The sequence below is a fragment of the Antennarius striatus genome, chromosome 22 (assembly GCF_040054535.1).
Source record: "Antennarius striatus isolate MH-2024 chromosome 22, ASM4005453v1, whole genome shotgun sequence".
NCBI classification, from domain to species: Eukaryota; Metazoa; Chordata; class Actinopteri; order Lophiiformes; family Antennariidae; genus Antennarius; species Antennarius striatus.
In genome coordinates this window covers 14,872,806-14,898,055 of record NC_090797.1, presented here as the reverse complement: position 1 = coordinate 14,898,055, position 25,250 = coordinate 14,872,806, and the positions used below count along the sequence as shown (strand labels likewise).

General features: G+C 45.8%; 1 protein-coding gene and 1 non-coding gene across 2 annotated transcripts; one reads left to right on the top strand and one right to left on the bottom strand.

Annotated features, from left to right (window-relative positions):
- The first annotated feature begins 1,881 nt into the window (after nt 1–1,881).
- LOC137589694 (probable E3 ubiquitin-protein ligase makorin-1) lies at nt 1,882–17,898 on the top strand. The gene is made up of 15 exons (XM_068307552.1): nt 1,882–1,941; nt 2,007–2,011; nt 2,167–2,330; nt 2,530–2,626; nt 9,925–10,062; nt 10,185–10,492; nt 14,587–14,656; nt 14,757–14,859; nt 15,318–15,322; nt 15,437–15,618; nt 15,879–16,102; nt 16,193–16,404; nt 17,083–17,193; nt 17,346–17,490; nt 17,701–17,898. The coding sequence occupies exons 1-15, from the start codon at nt 1,882–1,884 to the stop codon at nt 17,896–17,898; spliced, it is 2,022 nt and encodes a 673-aa protein (XP_068163653.1).
- Nucleotides 8,259–8,330, bottom strand: trnah-gug (transfer RNA histidin (anticodon GUG)). The gene has a single exon. It is a non-coding gene; the product is annotated as a tRNA-His (tRNA).
- Nucleotides 17,899–25,250: the final 7,352 nt, after the last annotated feature.

Here is a 25,250-nt window from a genome sequence, read left to right as displayed (position 1 = left end):
AGCTTCTATGTCGGAAGCTCTGGCCCCTGGTAGACAACGTACTGTTGCTGGCGTCACTAGTCTAATATTGCGGGTAATGGAGTCGCCTATGACTAACGTGCTACTCTGTCTAGGCTGACCGGGTTTAGCCCCGCGGGCGGAAGAGGGGGAGGCCGGGGCCGAAGGAAACCGGGCGAGCCGGGACCGCAGACCGGCCAGCCGCCGGGGGAGACGAGCGCAGACCGGTCCGCTTACCAGACCGCCGGCCCCGGCGGCTCCCCCCCCACCGATCCACAGTGACAAACTGCGGAGCCACTGCCGACGAGGATAAACTCTCACTGGGCCTAACGGGCGTGCTAACGTCCTGGCAGCTAACGCTAGCTGCAGTGTCCGTGCTAACTATGCTATCATTACCTGCTAAGAGCTGCTCTAGCTCACGGACACGTCTCTCTAGCAGAGACATCCTGACTAGAACTTCTGAGCAACTAGAACAAGCCATAATAGTGATTTAACAGTAATAAAAAGAACAATGTTTAACAGAAAGACAGAGCGAGAGCAGAACAGCGTGTGAAAAACAGATACAGAGATACCGGAAATACGTCACTGCTCTGGTCCCTCCTACGCTCCAGTCTGTGATCAGGCCACACCCGTATCTGCCTTTTCTCAGGTATGACGACTCTTACGAGCGGTCCGTAATGCCGGCGTTAGCATAACAGTGGTGTGGTCTCATGCCCCAAGGTGGGGGAGAGCAGGGGCTTTATAGGCATCTTTATGTGTCGTGTCAACATTGTCCAGGATGTTGGCTCCTCTGGTGAAAAAGTGGTGGGTGGGACAACGGCCCACCTGAGTGGGAAGGACTTCTAACAACCCTCATTGTGTTGGGGGTTTGTGGGGGCGACTTTCTGCCCCAGCAGGACTATAAGTGTCTGGACTCAGTCGCAGTGAGTCACAACTGAAGGAGTCCTGACGTGGATGACTGAGACCTGCAGACATGTCTTCAACCAGCCTGAAGTAAGTTCTCCTCATTCTGCTTTGCTCTTCTTGACCTGCCTTTACCTGGAGGACTCCACACACTTAACTCTGACTCAGTGCTTTAGTTTGGAGTCATGGTCATCTTTATGTTGGAGGATGAAGTCCAATCCAGACTGCTTAGGCTCAACAGATCAGAGTGTGTTTCCTATGAGTCTTAGCGTCCTGCTCATTCATTGAAGAAGAAGAAGAAGAAGAAGAAGATACACTTTATTGATCCCCTAGGGGAAATTACATTTGTCACTCAGGTGTACATTTGTTACATTTTTGTGTTAGTTTTTCACACACTATGTATGTACAGGCCCCTGAAACAACCACAGCACACAAAGGGGCCTGTAATCATGCAGTTAGTATACAAACACACATCAAGCTGTACATCGGGAGCCTGAGTGACGGGCAGCAGCTTCCTGGAGTGCGCCCCAATAGAGCAGCTTGTAAGGGGGACGGCGCCTTGCTCAAGGGCGCCTCGGCAGTGGCTGGGAGGTGAGCTGACGCCTCCCACCGTCAGCTCACACTCCGGAGATGTTCTGGCGGGAGCGGGAATCGATCCACCGATGGCTGGGCGATCTGTCTTCAAGACCTCTGCTCTACCGCTGAGCCACTGCCGCCCCAAGTGAAGTGTCTTTTGGAACAGATGGGTTAGCAGTTAGCAGTAGCATCTTCACACTGTTAGTACTGACTCTATTGTTGTGTTATTGCTGGAAGATTTTTAGAGTAATCTTTCTCATCCCAGCACTGTCTCCTGTGCTCATGGATATGTTTGGTCCTGACTTCTTATAACTAAATGATATGAGAGCTAAGATGGTCGCAGAATTTAGGGTGAAGTGGGGAAAGGTTTCTAAAATGTTCTCACCATTAATTAAAAATCCCAAAATGCTTTGTGTTCATACTGACCCTGACACCAGTGGTGTGGAGCAGCAGTTTCGGATCTATGTAGCTCTTTTAGGCTCTTTTGGTAAAATGGTTGATGTTTTTTTCCCTGTTCTGTTTGTATGTAGGGAGGGTAATGGGTTTCCATCACTCTACCTTTTGTTTATATGTGAGGAGTAGGGGGGATTATGGTGGGTATCACCCAACTTTTTGTTGATATGTATGGGGGGTAATGGATTTCTATCACCCTACCTTTCTGTTATAACATGGTAATTTGTGTGTCCTCAGGTTTGAACACTACAAACCACCCAAGAGCGAGGAGCGGCCGACTCCTCCCGCCTCCCTCCTCGACCCATCAGACCTGGATCCCAGTGGGTCAACACCCGGCCCAGGGGCTCAATACTGGTTCAACGCGGCCGAGTTTGTTCCAGGACAGCCGTACTTTGGACGGGGTAAGTGATCCGTTGTGGATATTTTCTTAGGTAGGAGTTGGGCTGTTGTTCATGTTGGTATTTGATAAAACTGTCGTTTTGTTCGTCCATTGACGAACAAGTGGACAGCAGTGCACTTGTGTAGTCCAATCAGGTTGTAGGCGTGTGGGCATCATGGTGAAAAGTATTTTGCTGTTTTGATGTTGTGGGTCGTCTGCAGCAGAGCCGATGAAGATGGCAAGCTCCGCCCCCCTCACCGAAGAGTGCGACACTGGCGCCGTGGAAACAGTGGAAACCATCGTTTGGAGACATTTGGAGTCTGATTTTTGCCATCCTGCGTCACTGGATGAAGGCTGATGTGTGTGTGTGTGTGTGTGTGTGTGTGTGTGTGTGTGTGTGTGTGTGTGTGTGTGTGTGTGTGTGTGTGTGTGTGTGTGTGTGTGTGTGTGTTTCATTAATGGTTAAGAGCCTGTTGGATCACAAGCTGTCTGTCAAAGTGGGTGAACGGATGGATGGATGAGAGACGGATGTCCTTATGTCACACACATCTGTTGAGATACTTCTTGTAGCTAGCATGAACAGCTAGCCTTAGCCTCCCTCCAGTGAAGGTGAGGTCTAGAATGTGGTAGCGCCCTCTAGTGGCATAAAAACAGCTTTTAACCCCCGACCCCTGGCTGTTGCTTCATTAGCTCATCGTCCCACTGACAGACACTCGTCTTCATCCTCCACTCTACATACTCCTCCTCCTCACCCTCCTCTGGCTCCGCCTCCTGAGTCAGACTCAACCAACTTTTATTTATATAGCTCTTAACCACATCAAGAGACATTTCAAAGCCCTTTAATAGACAGAAAAACCCAACAGAACCCTCCAGAGCAAACATAAGCCACAGCAACAGGACTCATTGGACCGCTAGCTGCTCAGGTCGCTAACAGCAGCTAGCAGCTGTCTGCTGTGGTGATGAGTACTGATTCACTGTGACATGTGACCAATAGTGATGTTTAAATGGAGGTGGCCCCACCCTGTCCAGGATCAGGAGGAACACGTGTTCACGTTAAACTGATGTTCAGGTGACGGTCCACTCGTGTCACCGGGTCGACACCAGAAGACCACCTCCTGATCCTCACGCCACACACACACACACACACACACACACACACACACACACACACACACACACACACACACACACACATACATACTTCAGCTGTAGCACCACAGACGGGTGTGACTTTTATTATCTAATGTTTGTACGTTGTTTCCTGGATCAGGTCAGAGCAGCCGACACACAGTCACTCCCTCCTGTGTAACTCCCTCTTGTGTAACTCCTTCCTATGTCGCTCCTCCTTTGTCACTCCCTCCTGTGTAACTCCCTCTTGTGTAACTCCTTCCTATGTCGCTCCTCCTTTGTCACTCCCTCCTGTGTAACTCCCTCTTGTGTAACTCCTTCCTATGTCGCTCCTCCTTTGTCACTCCCTCCTGTGTAACTCCCTCTTGTGTAACTCCTTCCTATGTCGCTCCTCCTTTGTCACTCCCTCCTGTGTAACTCCCTCTTGTGTAACTCCTTCCTATGTCGCTCCTCCTTTGTCACTCCCTCCTGTGTCCACCAACGTCCGTAGGTCTCACGATGAAAGGACCAATGAGACGGTCAGAAGGTTGGTGCGGTCAGAAGGAACCCTCTCAGGTCCAGCTTCATCACCTCTGAGCTCCTCATGACGTTGCTGCGCTCACGTGACGTCTGGAGGTTCTAAACCAGAGGTCACCAACGCTGTTCCTGCGAGCGACCGTGCGCCCCCGAGCACCCCTTGTGGCGCCCGCGAGGCGTGGTCTAAACATATTAACATTAATTAACACATTAATGATATCGCAACTTAATTATTCCGCATTCTAAAATGATATTTTATTAAGTTAAAACATTCAAATAAAATACTTGATATCAAACTCGCCTCTCTCAAAGTCGAAGGTCATTCGTGCGTCTACGCCTGACACACTGACCAGGTGATATGAGGAGTTAGCCTGCTTGTGCTTTTGCCCAAAAACCATGGAAGAAAACACAAAAGGACATCGTATTTTCAGAGTGACTGGGAAGAAGATTTCTTTTTTTACGTCATTCAAAGAGAAATGTTTGTGTCTTTTTTGTGGGATGACTGTTACAGTACCAAAGCGGCACAACGTGGAGAGGCATTTCCAAACATGCCACAAAAACATGACTGTGAACTACCCACCCAGCAGCACTTTATGTACTGAGAAAGTCAGTGGGTTAAAGGCAGCTTCAGACAAACAACAGACTTTTTTCACAAAGCCGGTCAAAAAATCCCAGAACGCAATCGAAGCTTCGTCTAGAGCTGCCCGTTTTTTGATAAAGAACAATAAACCACTTTCAGATGGTGAGGTTTTTTAAAGAACCTTTGATGCTTGTCGCTAAATAATGATTCAAAGATGATAAAACATGGTCGTGATGTCCTCTCCGATGTCCAGCTTGGAGCAAGTACGATGGCTAGAGGAGTGTCGTCTTTGTCTGCGATTTTAACAGAGCAGCTGGAGGCATCGCTGCTGGAGGACCCAGAGTAGATACTTGACCTCTCATTTTTAATGGGTTAATTGAATATTGTGTTGTATTGTATGAAAAGGGAGGTGAATTTGTGAATGTGATAAATAGGGATTGTGTAAAATGAATGGAGCTAATGGTCAGGAACAGAGTGTGATGTTTGAAAGGCTTAAGCAAAAGGTAAAACTAGTTTAGATAGGGTTAAACTGGTAGAACCACTGACTGCTCAGAACAGCTACATCTGTGGAGACAGTGGTTCACAAAATGACGGCCGCCGAGTGAAGATCAGATACCTGGGGTAAAATGGTATGCAAGCTTGCCAAAATAAAGATGAACTAAATTCCAGCCAAATAACCAAATTAAACAGTTGACAGATTGAACAAATGGTCTGTAAATCTGACTGAAGGTCTGACGAGACCATTTAGTGTGAATGCTGTGTTGTCTAACTGATAGCTGTATTCTTGTACTTTCTTGTGTAACGTGTGCCGTATGACTGCACTTGTACTTAAAAGAGGTAACAAATTCCGCTGTAGCATTATTAAAGTATTCTTCATTAGTTAGTTAGTTATTCATTTATTTCAGACAAGGCAAGGAAAAACAAAACAAAAAACAAACAAAAAATCAACAACAAACAAAATAATTAAATCAGCAAATAATAAACAAAGATCATAACCCAACAATACAATTCTGCCTGAAAGGGAGTGGGAAGAAGAAAACTTATATAATCCCACCCCAGTTCCTGATTCAGAGATCAACACACTGAGCTTCACTGCTACTTCGAGGATTCAAGGATAACCACACAATAATTGCATCACGATGGCGTCACCATGGGCAACAATGAAATTATCACATTGCAATAGCAATTCGACACAACAATGTAAGGAAGGCACGATATACCAACAATGGTAATGTACAATATACCAACAATGGTAATGGACAAATGCCAACAGCAGTAATTAACAAATACCAACGATGGTAAAGAAACACTGAGCACATGTTAACAAACAGAACAGCAGTTTGAGTTAAAGACCCTCATCTCTATACTTTGACCAGACATGATGTTTATATAACAGTTTGAATTGATTAGTACTTTTTTTTTTAGGCATTTCTTGTGTTGTGAGACCAGATTGTTCCAGAGTTTCACTCCGCACACAGACACACAAAAACGTTTATGCGTGGTTTGAGCTCTCGGCAATGAAAATATCCAAAATCTCTAAAGTGATGAGCCCTGACTGGAGTTATAAAGAATCGTTGGAGGTTTGGTGGTAATAATTTGTTGAATGTGTGTGATTGTTCCGGTGGTGGTCGGAGGGGCCGTAGGCGCAGATTGGCAGCCACGCCTCCGTCAGTCTGCCCCAGGGCAGCTGTGGCTACGTACGTAGTTTACCACCACCACGTATGAATGAGGTGTGAATGAATAATGGATCCAATGTAAGTGACTTTGAGTGTCCAGACAAGAAAGCGCTATATAAATCTAATCCATCATTATTATTATTATTGTTATTATTATTATTATTATATAAAACTATTGATGTATTATATGGTACAATATCATGAAATTTTAGCAACTTTGACTGCGTAAACAGGTTATGAGTATGTTCAAGAAAACCATCCTTGTGAATGTTCCACACTGCTCGTTTCTGTAATATGATCAGAGGATTAATTGTGTTCTGATAAGTATTCCCCCAAACTTCAACACAATATGTAAAGTACGGGAGGACCAAGGTGCTGTATAAAGTACAGAGTGCATTTCCATCAAGGTATAGTTTTGCTTTATTTATAATTGAGAGGGTTTTGGATATTTTTGTTTTTATGTGTCTGACATGGGGTTCAGATCAATGAAGAGACCAACTGCATACTTTTTCTGCTCCAGTGGGGTGTGCTCTTGATACTCACACGTTCCCAGTTCTATTTGTTGATGCTGTAGGATCTTCTGTAACATGTCCATGTCCATATTGGTGCTTGGTGTAGTCTGTGTTCTTGGTGTGTTTGGCATTGTGATGATGAGGAGTCACAAGCTGCATCAATGTCGATACTGTTCAAGGTCTTCTATGCTCTTCACCAGCAAGACTTCTGCTGCCTCCGGTGACCCATTTAGTTTGATGAAGATCTTACAGTTTGTTATCGAGGTTTGTTGAATGTCGCCTTGTTTTTGCAGTTGTCCTGCGATCCTTGTGATGTCAGCATTTTTCTTTGTCAAGTGCTCGTTTATGAATACATTTGTGCTCAATATTAGTTAAACCTTTGAATTTGAATAAATGTTTTATGTTCCCCCTTTTTATATCATAGTTATCATTCTCCAGAGCCTTGTTTAACGTGCTGAGAGACCAGTTTCCAACACCCCGTGGAAACACCCCCACCTCGTTCCCATTGGATGGAAAGGAGGAACCATTGGTGTAATATGCTTGCTCTGGAGGGTTCAGTTGGGTTTCTCTGTCTGTTAAAGCGCTTTGAAATGTCTGCTGTCATGATTAAGCGCTATATAAATAAAACTTGATTGAACTTGATTGATATTACTACAACAGCCTGGCCAAATGGTCAGTGGCAACGGGAGCACATCCCTCTAACAATGAGGTAACTGAGACACTTTAGAACAGCTCTCTTGAATGGTTTCACGGCTGATGTAAAAAGACAACAGAATAAAGGTAAAGGAACAATTTTGGGGATGAGGAAAAACAATACACTGTTGAGAAATTTAAACTTGAAGCTCGCCTGCAAAAAAAGAAACTTGTCGGTGTGGTGAACTTGAACTCTAAAATAACTTTAAGATAACTTTCAGATAATTAATAATTTAAGACTTAAAGAATAAAAATGGCATTTCAAAAGTAGATACAGCAGCTCTTTTTAGAGTTTCAACAAACGCTAAAATAAATCTAATATTAACAGTCAGACCCAGTCCACTTAAACTGAATTAAACCATGTCACGACCCGGATTCGAACCGGGGTTGCTGCAGCCACAACACAGAGTACTAACCTCTATACGATCACAGCTGACGTGTGGAAAACGGAACCGGAATATTTGTGGGGTGAAAAAAATAAAAACAACGCGATCAGTTCATAAGCCTCCGGGCCCCTGCGTAAAGTCTTCTCCTGCGCATCCCAAAGATTCTCACCGGGGTTAAGGTCTGGGCTCTTTGGGGGCCAATCTGGGATCAAAAACGATGTCCCATGGTCCCTGAAGCCCTCTGTAAAGATATGAGCTGAATAAATCCTGATATAGTCGCCTTGGAATATGAGCGAGTCTTCAGGGAAGAAAAATCCATAGATGGACTGATGTGGTCATTCAGTGGGTCTGCAGATGACGTCATTTGATGGGTACATGACGTCGCTGCACCTCGAGTTGAACCTATCATAACACCGTCCCTCAGTGCGGGGACTTTTTTAGTCAATTTACATTAAAGGCTGCCGTGACCCGGATTCGAACCGGGGTTGCTGCGGCCACAACGCAGAGTACTAACCTCTATACGATCACGGCCGATGAAAAAACAAAACTGGAAAACAGTTAAAAAATCAGGGAGTGAGAAAAATACACACCACCAAGTAACACCGCAGCAACCACTTTGTTGTGGTTTCTGCAGCCACAACACAGAGTACTAACCACTATACAACCACGGCTGACGAATAAAGAAGACAGAAACCCACGTGGATCTGGACCCATCAGACCACGTGACCATTGCTCCAGAGTCTAGTCTACATGTTCCAGAACAAACTGAAGACCCCCCTTTTTAGTTCAGCCTCCTTCATGAGTGTTTTCCTTCAGAATAATCAGCTGTAAATTCACTTTGTTATCCTTGTTTTTTAGCATGGAAATGCTTTACTCTCACAATATTACTCTCACAATGTTTTCTGTTTTTGTGGATATAGTGGAATAATGAAGTTTCTACAGTCAGAGGTTAGAACAACCTCTTGTTCTGCTGTGTCTCAATGCAGGTGTAGAGCTCCCCCTACTGGTCAAATTATGTTACAGCACGTGACCTGAGCGGAGACACGATGGGGTCAGGTCAGCACCAGTGACGTCAGCAGTAGTAAATATGGGTCTGTAAACAAACATCAAATAAACACAGGGGTGTGTATGTTCACGTGATCTCTCCAGCTACCGGCTCAGACTCCACACACGCTGGTCCTGAACCGATCCTCCTCCGGTTCCTAAACCAATGTGGACCGATGTCCTGCCGCCCCCATTTCATTCCAGTTATAGTCCCCTATTTTTTTTCAGTTCCTGGTGAAATGTAAAAAAATGGAAGTACATTTCTCAATTTCTATTAATATTAAAAAGTAGAATTTGAATCCATACATACAGCTAGAGCAGAAATAACAGCTTAGATGTGTTCCTAGTCGGATGTTTTTCTGGGGGGGACAACAAGCGGGAGTCAACAAATACTTGTTATTAGCCTTAGCTTTCTACGTTCCTGCTATCTGTGGAAGTCGTTAGTTTCTCTGTTATTTAGTTCCATGAACAAAGATGTCGTCATTTGACTCTTTGAAGGATTTTGTCAAAAGACGACTAAAGGATGGAGGTGAGGATGGTGTCCAGTCTCTTTCTGGGCTTGCACTAGGGGGTAGTCAGACCAAGCCACTGTGGCTCAGCGTAAAATAATTGAGTAAACCACAAAAAGCCAGATTCTGTGTCCAAGACAGCGGTATTAGTTAGAAACATGAAATCAGAAAAAATAAAGAATTGAACATTGACTTTCATGTCTTCATTTTATTTATCATGTCAATGTCAATTTGAGGATCCCAACAACCCCCCCAGCACCAAACTACCCCCCCCCCCCGACGACACGCCCTTCAGTGTGACCACAGAGGATGTGAGGAGGACCCTTGAAAGGATTAACCCTCGCAAGGCTGCAGGCCCCGACGGCGTCCCAGGGAGGGGGCTGAAGGACTGTTCCCAACAGCTAGTCCGCCCCCATCGTCCCGGCCCCCAGAGGCCACTCGGTGAAGGAGCTGAATGACTATCGGCCGGTGGCCCCCACCCCGATAGTCATGAAGTGCTTTGAGAAGCTGGTCATGGCACACATCAAGGACTCCATAGACATTATGGTGGACCCCCACCAATATGCCTACAGGAGGAACCGCTCCACCGACGACGCCATCTCCTCTGTGGTCCACACATCCCTCACCCACCTGGAGAGCAGGGACTCCTACATCCTCCTGCTCTTCCTGGACTTCACCTCTGTTTTAAACACCATCACCCCCCAGACCTGGTGCAGAAACTGTCAGAGCTGGGACTGTCTGCCACCACAGGGAACTGGGTCCTGGACTTCCTGGCAGACAGATCACAGACTGTCAGGGTCAACAACACGGTCTCCTCCCCCATCACCCTCAGCTCCCCACAGGGCTGTGTGCTCAGCCCCCTCCTGTTCACCCTACTGAGGTATGACTGTTCAGCAAAACACCTGAGCTGTCGTATCGTAAAGTTCACAGACGACACAGTAGTGGTGGGACGCATCCAGAACGACGATGAGTCCAGATACAGAGAGGAGGTGGAGCACCTGGTGCACTGGTGCAGACACAACAACCTCTGCATCAACGTGGGGAAGACCAAGGAGATGGTGGTGGACTTCAGGAGGAAGAGACACTCCCTCGCCCCCTGCACATCGGAGGAGCAGCTGTGGAGGTGGTCTCCAACTACAGGTACTTGGGGGTTCATCTCACTGAGGACCTCACCTGGAGCTGTAACACCTCCTACCTGCTCAGGATGGCCCCCAGCGGCTCTACCTCCTTCAGGATTGTTTACAGGATGAGACCGGAGACGGAAACTACGTCGAGAAGATGTGTCCTCAAACCTGTCACGATCGGATTGGTCCAGAAGACACCACATCCCCTCATGCATATTCTTAATCTGAATTGTTTAAATCTGACCGGGCCAAGATAGAATTTGCTCTTCTTCAGCTGCGTCTGATGTCAGACCCGTGTCGTACCGGCAGTCAGGGACTGTGGAGAGCCCGGATATCTGTATTAGACTTGTTGTCAGGAACAAACTTTTTAAACTTATGACGATCCTACTTTACCTCAATAACAAGAACCCACGGAATAAAGAAGCTTTGAAAGCACTTTGCTTCGTGTTGCATCTGCATTTTATTTTGGTTTTTGCTGGAATATAAAACTTTTACTACATAATTGGCGTTGAAGGCAGGATGAGGATCAACTAAAGGATCTCTGAAGGGAGAGCAGGGATTGGTGCTGGCTCTGAGGGGCATCCTCTCTGTGAAGTTACGGACCAACTAAAGGTAAGGTCATTTAAGATTCCTTACACTGATTTGGCAAAGATAAAAAATGTCCAAAGTTGAAGTCACCAAGCGTAGTTGGATGTTGCAAATAGGCATTGCTGCTGATACGCCTCAGAGACAGAACGTGTGAGAGTTGGTGGCGCAGTGAGAATGTGTCAGCTGAAACTCCAGGTGCACATGGGCAGCTGCTGCAAAAGAACTTCAGGTAGAGAAGTGCAGCAAAATGGGATTGTGATTGGCATTAGGACTAAAAGGGAAAGAGCCAGAAACTAAGACAGCAGCTGGAGAAGAAAAGTTGAAGGGCTCGTGAGACAGAGGTTTGTTTTGACTGGTCTAGGGAGACCAGGGTGAGCCTCAGAAAGGCTGTGAGGTCCAAGTTTGTCTTGTTTTGAGTGGTCTGTGGGTAGACCAAAGGTGAGCCTAATGTGGCAAGGCGAGAAGTATGAAGCCGTTGCCGACAACGCCACCTGGGGACTTTCACCCTAGGATATGAACAAGATTTACCGATAAACAGGCTTCAATTTGGTCCAAGGCACACGGTTCGAGAACATTCCACAGGACAAGAGTGTGATTTCCAATTAAAAAATATAATTTTAGTAAACAGGCTAAATGAATACTACGAATATGATTATAATGAGTCTTATGAGGAATTACCAACAAGGGACAGGGCTGGGGCTTACCACGACAGCGGTAACAAAAAGGGGAGAGATCCAAAAAAAACTACACTGCACCCGTGACACAGCAAACCAAAAACGTGAATAAGGAACCACCACCAGGGGAACCGCTGCCGCTCTGGGCCCTCAGCACCTGTCAAAGTAAAAAAGAACACAATTAGAAACAATAGATCAAGGCAACCCTCACACACTATAACCAAATATCAGTAAACCCAAAATAAACTGTCTAACACACTAATTATCCAAAAAGAGGATAAAAAAAAGATTGCTAAACAATAAATCAAATATCACCCAGCAAACTGATCAATAATAATTCAACAAAAGAAATAACAGATGAATAAACAAGAAATTGGGAGAGTCTGCCACTACAATTAAAACCACCCTCCAGGGGTAGTGGCTCAGCATCGATGAGAGGGTCGGGACGCCAAGAGAGGCTCACGTTGAGGACTTTGGAGAACGCCGTATTATACAGCCTTGACCACCGTTAATGGGGCCTGACCCGATATGGGCCGAATCAGCGCCGAATTACGGTGATTGAAGCCTTTAGATGAGCCAAACCCCGGAGCAGACACACAGGCGCAGGAAGAAGTACGACGAACGAAGAACGAGGAACCAAGAACCAAAACAGCAGTGAGGCTCACAGCGGCAATGACGGCCGCGCACTGCAAAATAAACAAATTAACCTAATTAAATTATAAATATAGGACATTACAAAATAACAAAAGTTACAAATAAACATCCTACCGGAGGGCAGGATTGAGGTGTCGCACACGGCAGGAGGAGGAAGCCCGCAGCCCAGACTAGGAGAGGTGGTTCTGGGAGAGAACCATCATCCATAACACGACACAGACCATCAGCAGCTTGATATAAAAAGGCAGACAACTAAGCGTCTTACCCTCAGAAAGCGCACCGCACGCACACCGGCCCAAGGGAGACAGCCCAGGTCCCAGTAACACCACACTGCCGGACGGGGGAAAAACCGGAGTAAACATGGGGCCCATACATTGAGCAAATCGAGGAGAGCGAGCATGCCTACCTTATTTTGCAACTTAAACTGCTGACCGCAAGACGCTGCCACGCCCAGCTGTCGGCTCCGTAAAGGAGGAAGAGGAAGCGGAAGAAGGACGGAGAAGGGTCCGACCAGGTCTACTTATACTGAACCACTCGCTGATTGTCTGCCATACTGCCCCCTCACGGTGGGGAGTGTAGCACTGTCCTGCCACATTTACAATCTGCAGAATAAATTAAATAAACTACTAAAGTGCAAGGGCGGCACTGTGGCGCAGTGGTTAGCGCTGCCGGCGGACCCGGGTTTCATTCCCGCTCTGTGCGGAGTTCGCATGCTCTCCCCGTGTCTGCGTGGGTTCCCTCCGGGTTCTCCGGCTTCCTCCCACCTCCAAAAGCATGCGCTTCAGGTTGATTGGCCGGTCCAAATTGCCTGTAGGAATGAGTGTGTGTGTGCATGGTTGTCTGGCTTTGTGTGTGGCTCCATGGTGCACTGGCGTCATGCCCGGAGTGTCCCCCACCTCACGCCCTATGCTACCGAGATAGGCTCCGGCTCCCCGTGACCCGCTGCAGCGGATATAGCGGTGGTAATCTGAGGGTGACTGACTGACTAAAGTGCACTTAACATTTTTGATGCATCATAACACTGTGTGTGTGTGTGTGTGTGTGTGTGTGTGTGTGTGTGTGTGTGTGTGTGTGTAATTAGATGAGTACAAGTGTGTGGAAATTTACTGAGACAGAGTGATAGAAAAGTTTATTGCATGATTAAAACTAAATATTTATGCAGCCAACAAAATAATGAACAGCATGTATTTAAATCTCTTCAACTCCAAGCTGGTCCAGTTTGTGGATGAGCTGCTGGGGGATGATTGTGTTGAATGTTGAACTGAAGTCAATGAACAGCATTCTGGTTATGAGTCTTTGCTCTCCAGGGGGGTGAGGGTTGACTTTAGGGCAGTGCAGATGGCGTCATAGGTCGAGCGGTTGGACCGGTAAGCAAACTGAAAAGGGTCCAGGGTTGAAGGGAGGGCAGACTTGATGTGGTGCATGACTAGCCGCTTGAAGCGCTTCATAAGGATGGGAGTGAGGGCAACTGGGCGGTAGTCTTTGAAGCCGGATGGGGGCGACTTCTTCGTGACTGGGATGATGGTGGTGGCTTTGAGGCAGGTGGGGACAACAGCCTGGTTCAGGGAGATGTTGAAGATGTCTGTGAAGACACCTGTGACCTCATCAGCAGTCTCTCAGGACACGACCAGGAATGTTGTCAGGACCTGGGCTTTCCGTGAATTAGTCCTTCTGAGGACTTGCCTCACGCTGTCCTGAGAAAGTGTCAACGCCTGGTCGCCAGGAAGGGGTGGAGTCTTCTGTGCCGGGATGTTGTTGTCTGCCACAAAGCACGCAAAGAAGTCATTCAGCTGATTCAGCAGAGTGGTGGAGCTGTCGCAGAACTGTGGAAGTTGGTTTGTAGTCCATAATGAACTGAATCTCCCGCCACATGTTCCTGGTGTCTCTGCTGTCGCTGAAGTGGGTGGCGATCCTCCTGGAGTACTGTCTCTTGGACACTCGTATGCCTCGTGACAGGTTGGCTCTCGCTGTCCTCAGGCCCACCTCGTCCCCAGCTCTGAGAAGGTTCTGGTGACCGTGACATCATCCATGCATTTCCTCATGTATGCAGTGACGGTCTCCGTGTACTCCTGGAGGTCTGTGGTGTTGTTGTGGGTGGCTGCATCTTTGGATACGCTCCAGTCTGTGGTGGAGAAGCATTTTTGGAGTGCCTCTGACGACCCATCAGGCCACACCCGTATCTGCCTTTTCACAGGTCTGACGACTCTGACGAGCGGTCTGTATGCCGGCGTTAGCATAACAGTGGTGTGGTCTGACGCCCCAAGGTGGGGGAGAGCAGGGGCTTTATAGGCATATTTATGTGTCGTGTCAACATTGTCCAGGATGTTAGCTCCTCTGGTGAAAAAGTGGTGGGTGGGACAACAGCCCACCTGAGTGGGAAGGACTTCTAACGACCCTCATTGTGTTGGGGCTTTGTGGGGGCGAGTTCCTGCCCCAGCAGGACTATAAGTGTCTGGACTCAGTAGCAGTGAGTCACAACTGAAGGAGTCCTGACGTGGATGACTGAGACCTGCAGACATGTCTTCAACCAGCCTGAAGTAAGTTCTCCTCATTCTGCTTTGCTCTTCTTGACCTGCCTTTACCTGGAGGACTCCACACACTTTACTCTGACTCAGAGTAAAGTGTGAGTCAGAGTAATCTTTCTCATCCCAGTACTGTCTCTTGTGCTCATGGATATGTTTGGTCCTGACTTCTTATAACTAAATGATATGAGAACCAAGACGAGGAGCACTGGGCACAGAATTTAAGGTGAAGCGGGGAAAGGTTTCTAAAATGTTCTCACCATTAATTAAAAATCCCAAAATGCTTTGTGTTCATACTGACCCTGACACCAGTGGTGTGGAGCAGCAGTTTCAGATCTATGTAGCTCTTTTAGACTCTTTTGGAAAATCGGTTGATGTTTTTCCCTGTTCTGTTTGTGTGTAGGGAGGGTAATGGGTTTCCATCCCTCTACTTTTTGTTTATATGTGAGGGGTGGGGGGGGTTACGGTGGGTTTCTATCACCCTACCTTTCTGTTTTAACATGGTAACTTGTGTGTCCTCAGGTTTGAACAAAGCAAACCACCCAAGAGCGAGGAGCCGCAGACCCCCCAGACATTGATGCCTCCCCCCTCCTCCCTGCTCGACCCCTCAGACCTGAATCCCAGTGGGTCAACACCCGGCCCAGGGGCTCAAGACTGGTTCAACGCGGCCGAGTTTGTTCCAGGACAGCCGTACTGTGGACGGGGTGAGTGATCTGCGTGGTGTGTTGGGGAGAAGCACTAGATCCCACCTACGTCCCCTTGTGAGGAGACTTAGGGCTGTGGATATTTTTTTAGGTGGGGGTTGGGCTGTTGTTCATGTTGGTATTTGGTAAAACAGTTGTTTTGTTCGCCCATTGACAAGCAAGTGGACAACTGTGAACTTGTGTAGTCCAATCAGGTTGTAGGCGTGTGGACATCATGTTGACCAGTATTTTGATGTTTTGTTGTTGTGGATCGTCTGCAGCAGAGCCGATGAAGATGGCAAGCTCCGCCCCCCTCACTGAAGAGTGCGACACTGGTGCCGCACCTAAAAACAGGGAGCTGAGGAAGCAGCTTTGTTTCTATGCCGCTGTGGGAGAGTGCCGCAATGGAATCAACTGTCCCTATCTCCATGGCGAAGTGTGTGACATGTGTGGCCACCCAGTGCTCCACCCCACTGACATCAGTCAGCGCTCAGAGCACACCAAGGTAACGACCTGCTCACCAACTACACAAGCTGTCACACACACTCCTTTGACATGATGGTAACATACACACACTTCCTGCACCTGTCCCCAGGCGTGCATGGAGGCCCAAAAGGACATGGAGCTCTCGTTCGCCATCCAGCGCAGCAAGGACAAGATGTGTGGTGTGTGCATGGAAGTGGTGTTGGAGAAGGCCAACCCCAGTGAGCGGCGCTTCGGCATCCTGTCCAACTGCAGCCACAGCTACTGCCTGAAGTGCATCAGGACGTGGAGGAGGGCCAAGCAGTTTGAGAGCAACATCATCAAGTGAGTCAGATCGTCTGTGGAGTCGTCAGTGTGTGATGGTAGGAGGGGGGGTCGTTTCACCTTTGTATACTACTGAGGAAGGTTAGTATGCAAAGGGTCACAATCTTTTTTGGGAGTTTCGAAACTCCCAAAAAGATTGTGTCAGCAGATTAACCCAGGTGATGAGTGTCATGCTAATTATACCTCATTAGCATGCAAAGGTGAAACTCGCATTTCAACAACCCCCCTTTGACACATCCATCAACAATTGTTGAGGAGTCTTTGTATTGTTGATCCTTTGTATACCAATGACCGTCATTAGTATACAATAAGATGGGACAAGAACAGCCACCTTCAGAACTGAAGAAGTCTCTTGGATGAGAGATGAAACGTCTTCAAGAACTTTCGTAATATCCAGTGGATCGACTTATTAACAGCTTTGGATAACAAATATTTATTCATCTTCTTGAATTAAAAGCATTAAAAATGTTATCTAAATATGTTTCAGAGGTACTTTGAACGAGGTTTAGCGATGTGTTCCATCACATTGTCTGTAAACCAACCAGACTCTTTTTTTAATTGACGTTTTCCCGTTTTCTCACCAAACATCTGAGACTGTTTTTAATCTCCTTCAGAGGAGCTTCTTCCTGAAAGTTCCCTGTTTCAGATGGTAAAACCATTTTGTCTACTTATTTCCAGATCTTGCCCAGAGTGTCGAATAATATCCAACTTTGTCATCCCGAGTGAGTACTGGGTGGAAGATAAGGACGACAAACTGAAGCTCATCCAGAAATACAAGGACGGCATGCGGTAAGTGGGCCGGACTAGAAACGGGTAAGGGGTGGGGCTACACTAGTGGGTGGGGCTATACTAGTAGATCTGTAGGAGAACATCTGGGCTGTGGAGTGGGCGGTGTTGTCTGATGTGTCTGAATCCCTGACAGTCTTCTCGGTCTCCTTCAGGAACAAGCCGTGTCGGTACTTTGATGAGGGGCGTGGCACATGTCCCTTTGGCGCCATCTGCTTCTATAAACACGCCTTTCCTGGTGGACGACTTGAGGAGGCCCAGCCCCCACGCCGACAGCCTGGATCCAATGACAGGAACAGGGTAAGGGGCCACCAGTCCACTGGTTCTGTTGAAGGTCTGCCAAGAACAGCAGCATCTCCACAGCAGCGCCCTCTGCTGGCTGAGTGGAAGCACTGATCAGTGGAAACCATCGTTTGGAGACATTTGGAGTCTGATTTTTTCAAACCTGCATAACTGGATGAAGGCTGATGTGTGTGTGTGTGTGTTTGTGTGTGTGTGTGTCCCCAGCAGAACTCCAGGCGGACTCCGCTGTGGAACATCTTTGAGGAGCAGGAGAGCACAGACTCCTTCGGCATCGATGTTGAGGAGATGGGGACGTTCAACCTGAGAGAGATGCTTCTGATGCTGCTGGCAGCCGGGACCGACGACGAGGATGAGTGGGACTTATTTAATGAGGACCTGGACGATTTCTGTCAAATGTACCTATAGCAGCCCCCCTCCCCCACTGCACCCCCATCCCTTTTAAAACATTTATATTAGAAAATAGAATGGACTGTCTTCTGAAAGTAATGGACGGTAGCTCCCACCCTGTTTTGTGACAGGCCATCAATAAATGAAAGAGAAAAAGTCCCCCATGGCGCTCTTGCTAAACATTACCTTGACATCTATTGTTAGTCTTTCTTGTGCGTTTCATGTAGGAGGTATAATTCTAAAATGACAAAAATAAGTCAAAATAATATTGAACAAATTAACTTTTTTCAAATATTGCTAATAAACAAAACCCACAAGTTTCCTTGTGGGTTTTGGTGTGACTTGTTTATCACTGACAGCTGTTAGTGTTACCGGTCCCAAATACTGAGGTACGTAATAACAAATGAATGGTGGTTCTGTATGCCTCGCACCCTAAACACAGGAAAACAGTCACAGGAATGAGAGAGACGAACCACCCTTGCTGCATCTCCAGTATGTTCTGTTTATTTTACAATTATTCACAACATTACGATAAACATTCATGTCCCTAATCTCTCCCTAATACAATAAAGTTCATGTCTCAATGTCCATTGTGTGGCTCTCATATGTCCATGCTTCAACTCCAGCACACAGTGTATTCCGCTCCATCTCACATCACAGTTTAAGATTTTCCCCTTAAAACTCAAAATAAACCAAGAATAAATAAACATGAACCAGAGGGATTCAGATGGTACATTACTTTTGTCCCAAAAGCACATTTTCGGTATCTATACTATTACCATGGCTACTATGAGATATAGTGCTGTAAAGTCAATTTCACATTTACTGTACCAAAATCCACTGAAAGCTACTTACAGTAGTATAAGACTGGTGTAATCTAAAACAGTAAACTCATTGCATAGGGAATATTAATGGACTCATATACAGTAAAACTAACACCTTTAAAACTGATGAAAATACAGTTTCACCCTTCGTACTGTAACTATTTATTCCTGAAAGGCACATGAAACTAACCGTGCTTTTTATAAACAGAAAATAGCCATTCAAAAATATAAGCATCTGCTTGTTCAAGTAATTTCCATAATGCACCATAGTAAACAGATCCTATAGTATTAGTTTAATCATATCCCAACAGAAACACTCAATTTACAGTGTTGGTCAGGTGTGCAGGGCCAAAAGAGGGAAAACAACTAAAATCTTGCCACGCAATGTGCACATATGCAAATGGTCTCTGCCTAATATGGAACAGGTAGGCGCCATTTTCTGAAACTCCCGCCAAGCGGCTTTGCTTGCTAGGAGGAGTTTTCTAGCTAACATCAAACTTACTTTTATACGTTGAGAAACGCCACCAAAGCATGTCAATAATGCTAAAAATAATGAACTCTAGGAGGTAGTCGTTTTGTGGTTGTCACGGTGTACTAACCTGAAAACACAGGATAACAGTCACAGGAATGAGAGAGACGAGCCACTCTTGTTGCATCTCCAGTTTGTTCTGAGGAGAGGGGCCGAGGTCCTCACCTAGAGTCACCTGGGTGCAACACGACCTGCACTAAGGTTCCGCCCTCCTGTTTCCCTGCTGCCTGAGTTACTTTGTCTCAAAATAAAGACGAAATTAATATCTGGGAGGACAGACGTTAATATAAAAATGTTTCATCAATTAGAATTGGTGAAAATAAAGTTCTGATAAATCAGTAAAATAATATGTAAACATTAATCCCCAACAATAAAAACAAATATGAACATATATTTTGAGTGTACGACACTAGCACTTCCTGTTAGCCTGACGATCACTCTGACATTTACCGTCAAACTGTAAGGTTTTACTCCTGAAGGCTGGATCTTCTGTTTTCTTTATTAAAGCTGCTCATAGCCATTATTTTGTACTGATGTGTCCTCCCTTCATCACCTTCATCCAAGTATCCCGTGTGTGTGTGTGTGTGTGTGTGTGTGTGTGTGTGTGTGTGTGTGTGTGTGTGTGTGTGTGTGTGTGTGTGTTTCATTAATGGCTAAGAGCCTGTTGGATCCCATCAGTCTTTCAAAGTGGGTGAACGGATGGATGGATGAGAGACGGAGGAATTTTTCCCCAAGAATGTAATCATCGGGGTTTTGGCCTCCGTCTGTAGTGAAGAATAGTGAGACAGTAGCTGCTGATTTGAAATTTCTAAAAAATATTTCTATTTTTTACAATTTCACTCTTTTCTCAAAAGTTGTTTTAAGACTTCAATGATGCCCCCCTGGCAAGATAAGAGGAAGTGTTGTAGAGGAAGAGGAAGTGTTGTAGAGGAAGAGGAAGTGTTGTAGCTGTAGGTGGCTGCTCGTTGAATACGTTTTTTGTGGTAAATGGACTCTTAATATAATTTTTGTTTCTTTATACATACAGTCCTGACCGTGCCTGACTGTTTTTTCTGGGTGTTTCGCTGTGGACTTTTGTTGTTTGTCTCGGTCGGTGCTGCAAGCTGGAGCCTGAGCCAGGGAACGCAAACGCCCTGACAAACAGACTGGAGCATCCCCTGCCACTGGATGCTTTAGTTCACAAACTACCGGAATGCCCCCACCAAGGAAAAGCCCGACACCAGAAGAGTTCAGGGAGATAAAACTCTCAATATTCTGTGCAGCGGTGACTGCGGTCAGAACACAACAGGAGCAGCTTCTGGGGCTCCTGGAGGAGGTCAGAACACAACAGGAGCAGCTTCTGGGGCTCCTGGAGGAGGTCAGAACACAACAGGAGCAGCTTCTGGGGCTCCTGGAGGAGGTCAGAACACAACAGGAGCAGCTTCTGGGGCTCCTGGAGGAGGTCAGAACACAACAGGAGCAGCTTCTGGGGCTCCTGGAGGAGGTCAGAACACAACAGGAGAAGCTTCTGGGGCTCCTGGAGGAGGTCAGAACACAACAGGAGCAGCTTCTGGGGCTCCTGGAGGAGGTCAGAACACAACAGGAGCAGCTTCTGGGGCTCCTGGAGGAGGTCAGAACACAACAGGATAAGCTTCTGGGGCTCCTGGAGGAGGTCAGAACACAACAGGATAAGCTTCTGGGGCTCCTGGAGGAGGTCAGAACACAACAGGATAAGCTTCTGGGGCTCCTGGAGGAGGTCAGAACACAACAGGAGCAGCTTCTGGGGCTCCTGGAGGAAGTCAGAACACAACAGGAGAAGCTTCTGGGGCTCCTGGAGGAGGTCAGAACACAACAGGAGCAGCTTCTGGGGCTCCTGGAGGAGGTGAAACTACTACGCCTCCAGAACGAATTGTGGATCTCGAGCGGTGAGTGGATGAGCTGGACCAATACTCCCGCATCAATGATGTGGTCATCACTGGCATCAACATCAGGCCTCGCTCATAAGCTCGTGCAGTGGCCACGGACAGCGGGGAGCCCAGCGAGCAGGAGACACCATTGGTGGAGCAACAGGTGGCTTCCTATCTCCAGAGCAGGGGGATACAGTTGGACCGGGAGCACATCGAGGCGTGTCGCCTACTACCAGTAAAGAACGAGAGACCGTCAGCGCTCATCAGAAGGTTTACTAATCGGAAAAAGAAAATGGCACTGCTGAAACAGGGGTGCAAGCTAAAGGGCACAAATGTATTCATAAACGAGCACTTGACAAAGAAAAATGCTGACATCACAATGATCGCAGGACAACTGCAAAAACAAGGCGAGATTCAACAAACCTGGGTAACAAACTGTAAGACCTTCATCAAACTAAATGGGTCACGGAGGCAGCAGAAGTCTTGCTGGTGAAGAGCATAGAAGGCCTTGAACAGTATCGACATTGATGCAGCTTGTGACTCCTCATCATCACAATGCCAAACACACCAAGAACACAGACTACACCAAGCACCAATATGGACATGGACATGTTACAGAAGATCCTACAGCATCAACAAATAGAACTGGAAACGTGTGAGTATCAAGAGCACACCCCATTGGAGCAGAAAAAGTATGCAGTTGGTCTCTTCATTGATCTGAACCCCATGTCAGACACAAAAAAACAAAATATACAAAACCCTCTCAATTATAAATAAAGCAAAACTATACCTTGATGGAAATGCACTCCATACTTTATACTGCACCTTGGTCCTCCTGTACTTTACATATTGTGTTGAAGTTTGGGGGAATACTTATCAGAACACAATTAATCCTCTGATCATTCTACAGAAAAGAGCAGTGTGGATCATTCACAAGGTTGGTTTTCTTGAACATACTCATAACCTGTTTACGCAGTCAAAGTTGCTAAAATTTCATGATATTGTACCATATAATACATCAATAGTTTTATATAATAATAATAATAATAACAATAATAATAATAATGATGGATTACATTTATATAGCGCTTTCTTGTCTGGACATTCAAAGTCGCTTACATTGGATCCATTATTCATTCACACCTCATTCATACGTGGTGGTGGTAAACTACGTACGTAGCCACAGCTGCCCTGGGGCAGACTGACGGAGGCGTGGCTGCCAATCTGCGCCTACGGCCCCTCCGACCACCACCGGAACAATCACACACATACAAATAATTATTACCACCAAACCTCCAACGATTCTTTATAACTCCAGTCAGGGCTCATCACTTTACAGGTTTTGGATGTTTTCATTGCCGAGAGCTCAAACCACGCATAAATGTTTTTGTGTGTCTGTGTGCGGAGTGAAACTCTGGAACAATCTGGTCTCACAACACAAGAAATGCGAAAGTACTGATCAATTCAAACTGTTATATAAACATCATGTCTGGTCAAAGTATAGAGATGAGGGTCTTTAACTCAAACTGCTGTTCTGTTTGTTAACATGTGCTCAGTGCTTCTTTACCATCGTTGGTATTTGTTAATTACTGCTGTTGGCATTTGTCCATTACCATTGTTGGTATATTGTACATTACCATTGTTGGTATATCGTGCCTTCCTTACATTGTTGTGTCGAATTGCTATTGCAATGTGATAATTTCATTGTTGCCCATGGTGACGCCATCGTGATGCAATTATTGTGTGGTTATCCTTGAATCTTCGAAGTAGCAGTGAAGCTCAGTGTGTTGATCTCTGAATCAGGAACTGGGGTGGGATTACATAAGTTTTCTTCTTCCCACTCCCTTTCAAGCAGAATTGTATTGTTGGGTTATGATCTTTGTTTATTATTTGCTCATTTAATTATTTTGTTTGTTGTTGATTTTTTGTTTGTTTTTTGTTTTGTTTTTCCTTGCCTTGTCTGAAATAAATGAATAACTAACTAACTAATGAAGAATACTTTAATAATGCTGCAGCGAAACTTGTTACCTCTTTTAAGTACAAGTACAGCCAGTTACACAAGAAAGTACAAGAATACAGCTATCAGTTAGACAACACAGCATTCACACTAAATGGTCTCGTCAGACTTTCAATCAGATTTACAGACCATTTGTTCAATCTGTCAACTGTTTAATTTGGTTATTTGGCTGGAATTTTATTAATCTTTATTTTGGCAAGCTTGCATACCATTTTACCCCAGGTATCTGATCTTCACTCGGCGGCCGTCATTTTGTGAACCACTGTCTCCACAGATGTAGCTGTTCTGAGCAGTCAGTGGTTCTACCAGTTTAAACCTATCTAAACTAGTTTTACTTTTTGCTTAAGCCTTTCAAACATCACACTCTGTTCCTGACCATTAGCTCCATTCATTTTACACAATCCCTATTTATCACATTCACAAATTCACCTCCCTTTTCCAATCCAATCCAATCCAAACTTTATTTGTTGAGCACTTTACCACAACCGCAGTCGACCAAAGTGCTGTACAGGCGAATGAATAAAAAGAACAAACATTATAGATAAAAGACAAAATGGCTCAAATATTATAAGTAAAGTTAATCAACTAGAAACATAAAACATAAAATATGGATAAAAACAAAAGCAAATAATCAGAGCAATAAAGTAAGATAAAAAAGATAAGACAAAATAAAATCAGGTGTCTATCTAGATGTTAAAAGCCAAGGAGAAGAGGTAGGTCTTCACGCGAGATTTAAAAACAGACAGAGAAGAGGCCTGTCTGATTTGCTGAGGCAGATCATTCCACAATTTGGGTGCCACAACAGCAAAGGCACGGTCCCCTCTGAGCTTCTGTTTGGTTTTAGGCACATCCAGTAGCAGCTGATCAGCTGACCTGAGAGAGCGAGCAGGTACATAGCGGTGTAGAAGCTCAGAGAGGTAAGGTGGGGCAAGGGCATTCAGGGATTTAAAAGTAAATAAAAGAATTTTAAAATGGATTCTAAAATGTTTTCATACAATACAACACAATATTCAATTAACCCATTAAAAATGAGAGGTCAAGTATCTACTCTGGGTCCTCCAGCAGCGATGCCTCCAGCTGCTCTGTTAAAATCGCAGACAAAGACGACACTCGTCTAGCCATCGTACTTGCTCCAAGCTGGACATCAGAGATGACATCACGACCATGTTTCTCATCTTTGAATCATTATTTAGCGACAAGCATCAAAGGTTCTTTAAAAACCTCACCATCTGAAAGTGGTTTATTGTTCTTTATCAAAAAACGGGCAGCTCTAGACGAAGCTTCGATTGCGTTCTGGGATTTTTTGACCGGCTTTGTGAAAAAAGTCTGTTGTTTGTCTGAAGCTGCCTTTAACCCACTGACTTTCTCAGTACATAAAGTGCTGCTGGGTGGGTAGTTCACAGTCATGTTTTTGTGGCATGTTTGGAAATGCCTCTCCACGTTGTGCCGCTTTGGTACTGCAACAGTCATCCCACAAAAAAGACACAAACATTTCTCTTTGAATGACGTAAAAAAAGAAATCTTCTTTCCAGTCACTCTGAAAATACGATGTCCTTTTGTGTTTTCTTCCATGGTTTTTGGGCAAAAGCACAAGCAGGCTAACTCCTCATATCACCTGGTCAGTGTGTCAGGCGTAGACACACGAATGACCTTCGACTTGGAGAGAGGCGAGTTTGATATCAAGTATTTTATTTGAATGTTTTAACTTAATAAAATATCATTTTAGAATGCTGAATAATTAAGTTGCGATATCATTAATGTGTTAATTAATGTTAATATTTTTAGACCACGCCTCGCGGGCGCCACAAGGGGTGCTCGGGGGCGCACGGTCGCTCGCAGGAACAGCGTTGGTGACCTCTGGTTTAGAACCTCCAGACGTCACGTGAGCGCAGCAACGTCATGAGGAGCTCAGAGGTGATGAAGCTGGACCTGAGAGGGTTCCTTCTGACCGCACCAACCTTCTGACCGTCTCATTGGTCCTTTCATCGTGAGACCTACGGACGTTGGTGGACACAGGAGGGAGTGACAAAGGAGGAGCGACATAGGAAGGAGTTACACAAGAGGGAGTTACACAGGAGGGAGTGACAAAGGAGGAGCGACATAGGAAGGAGTTA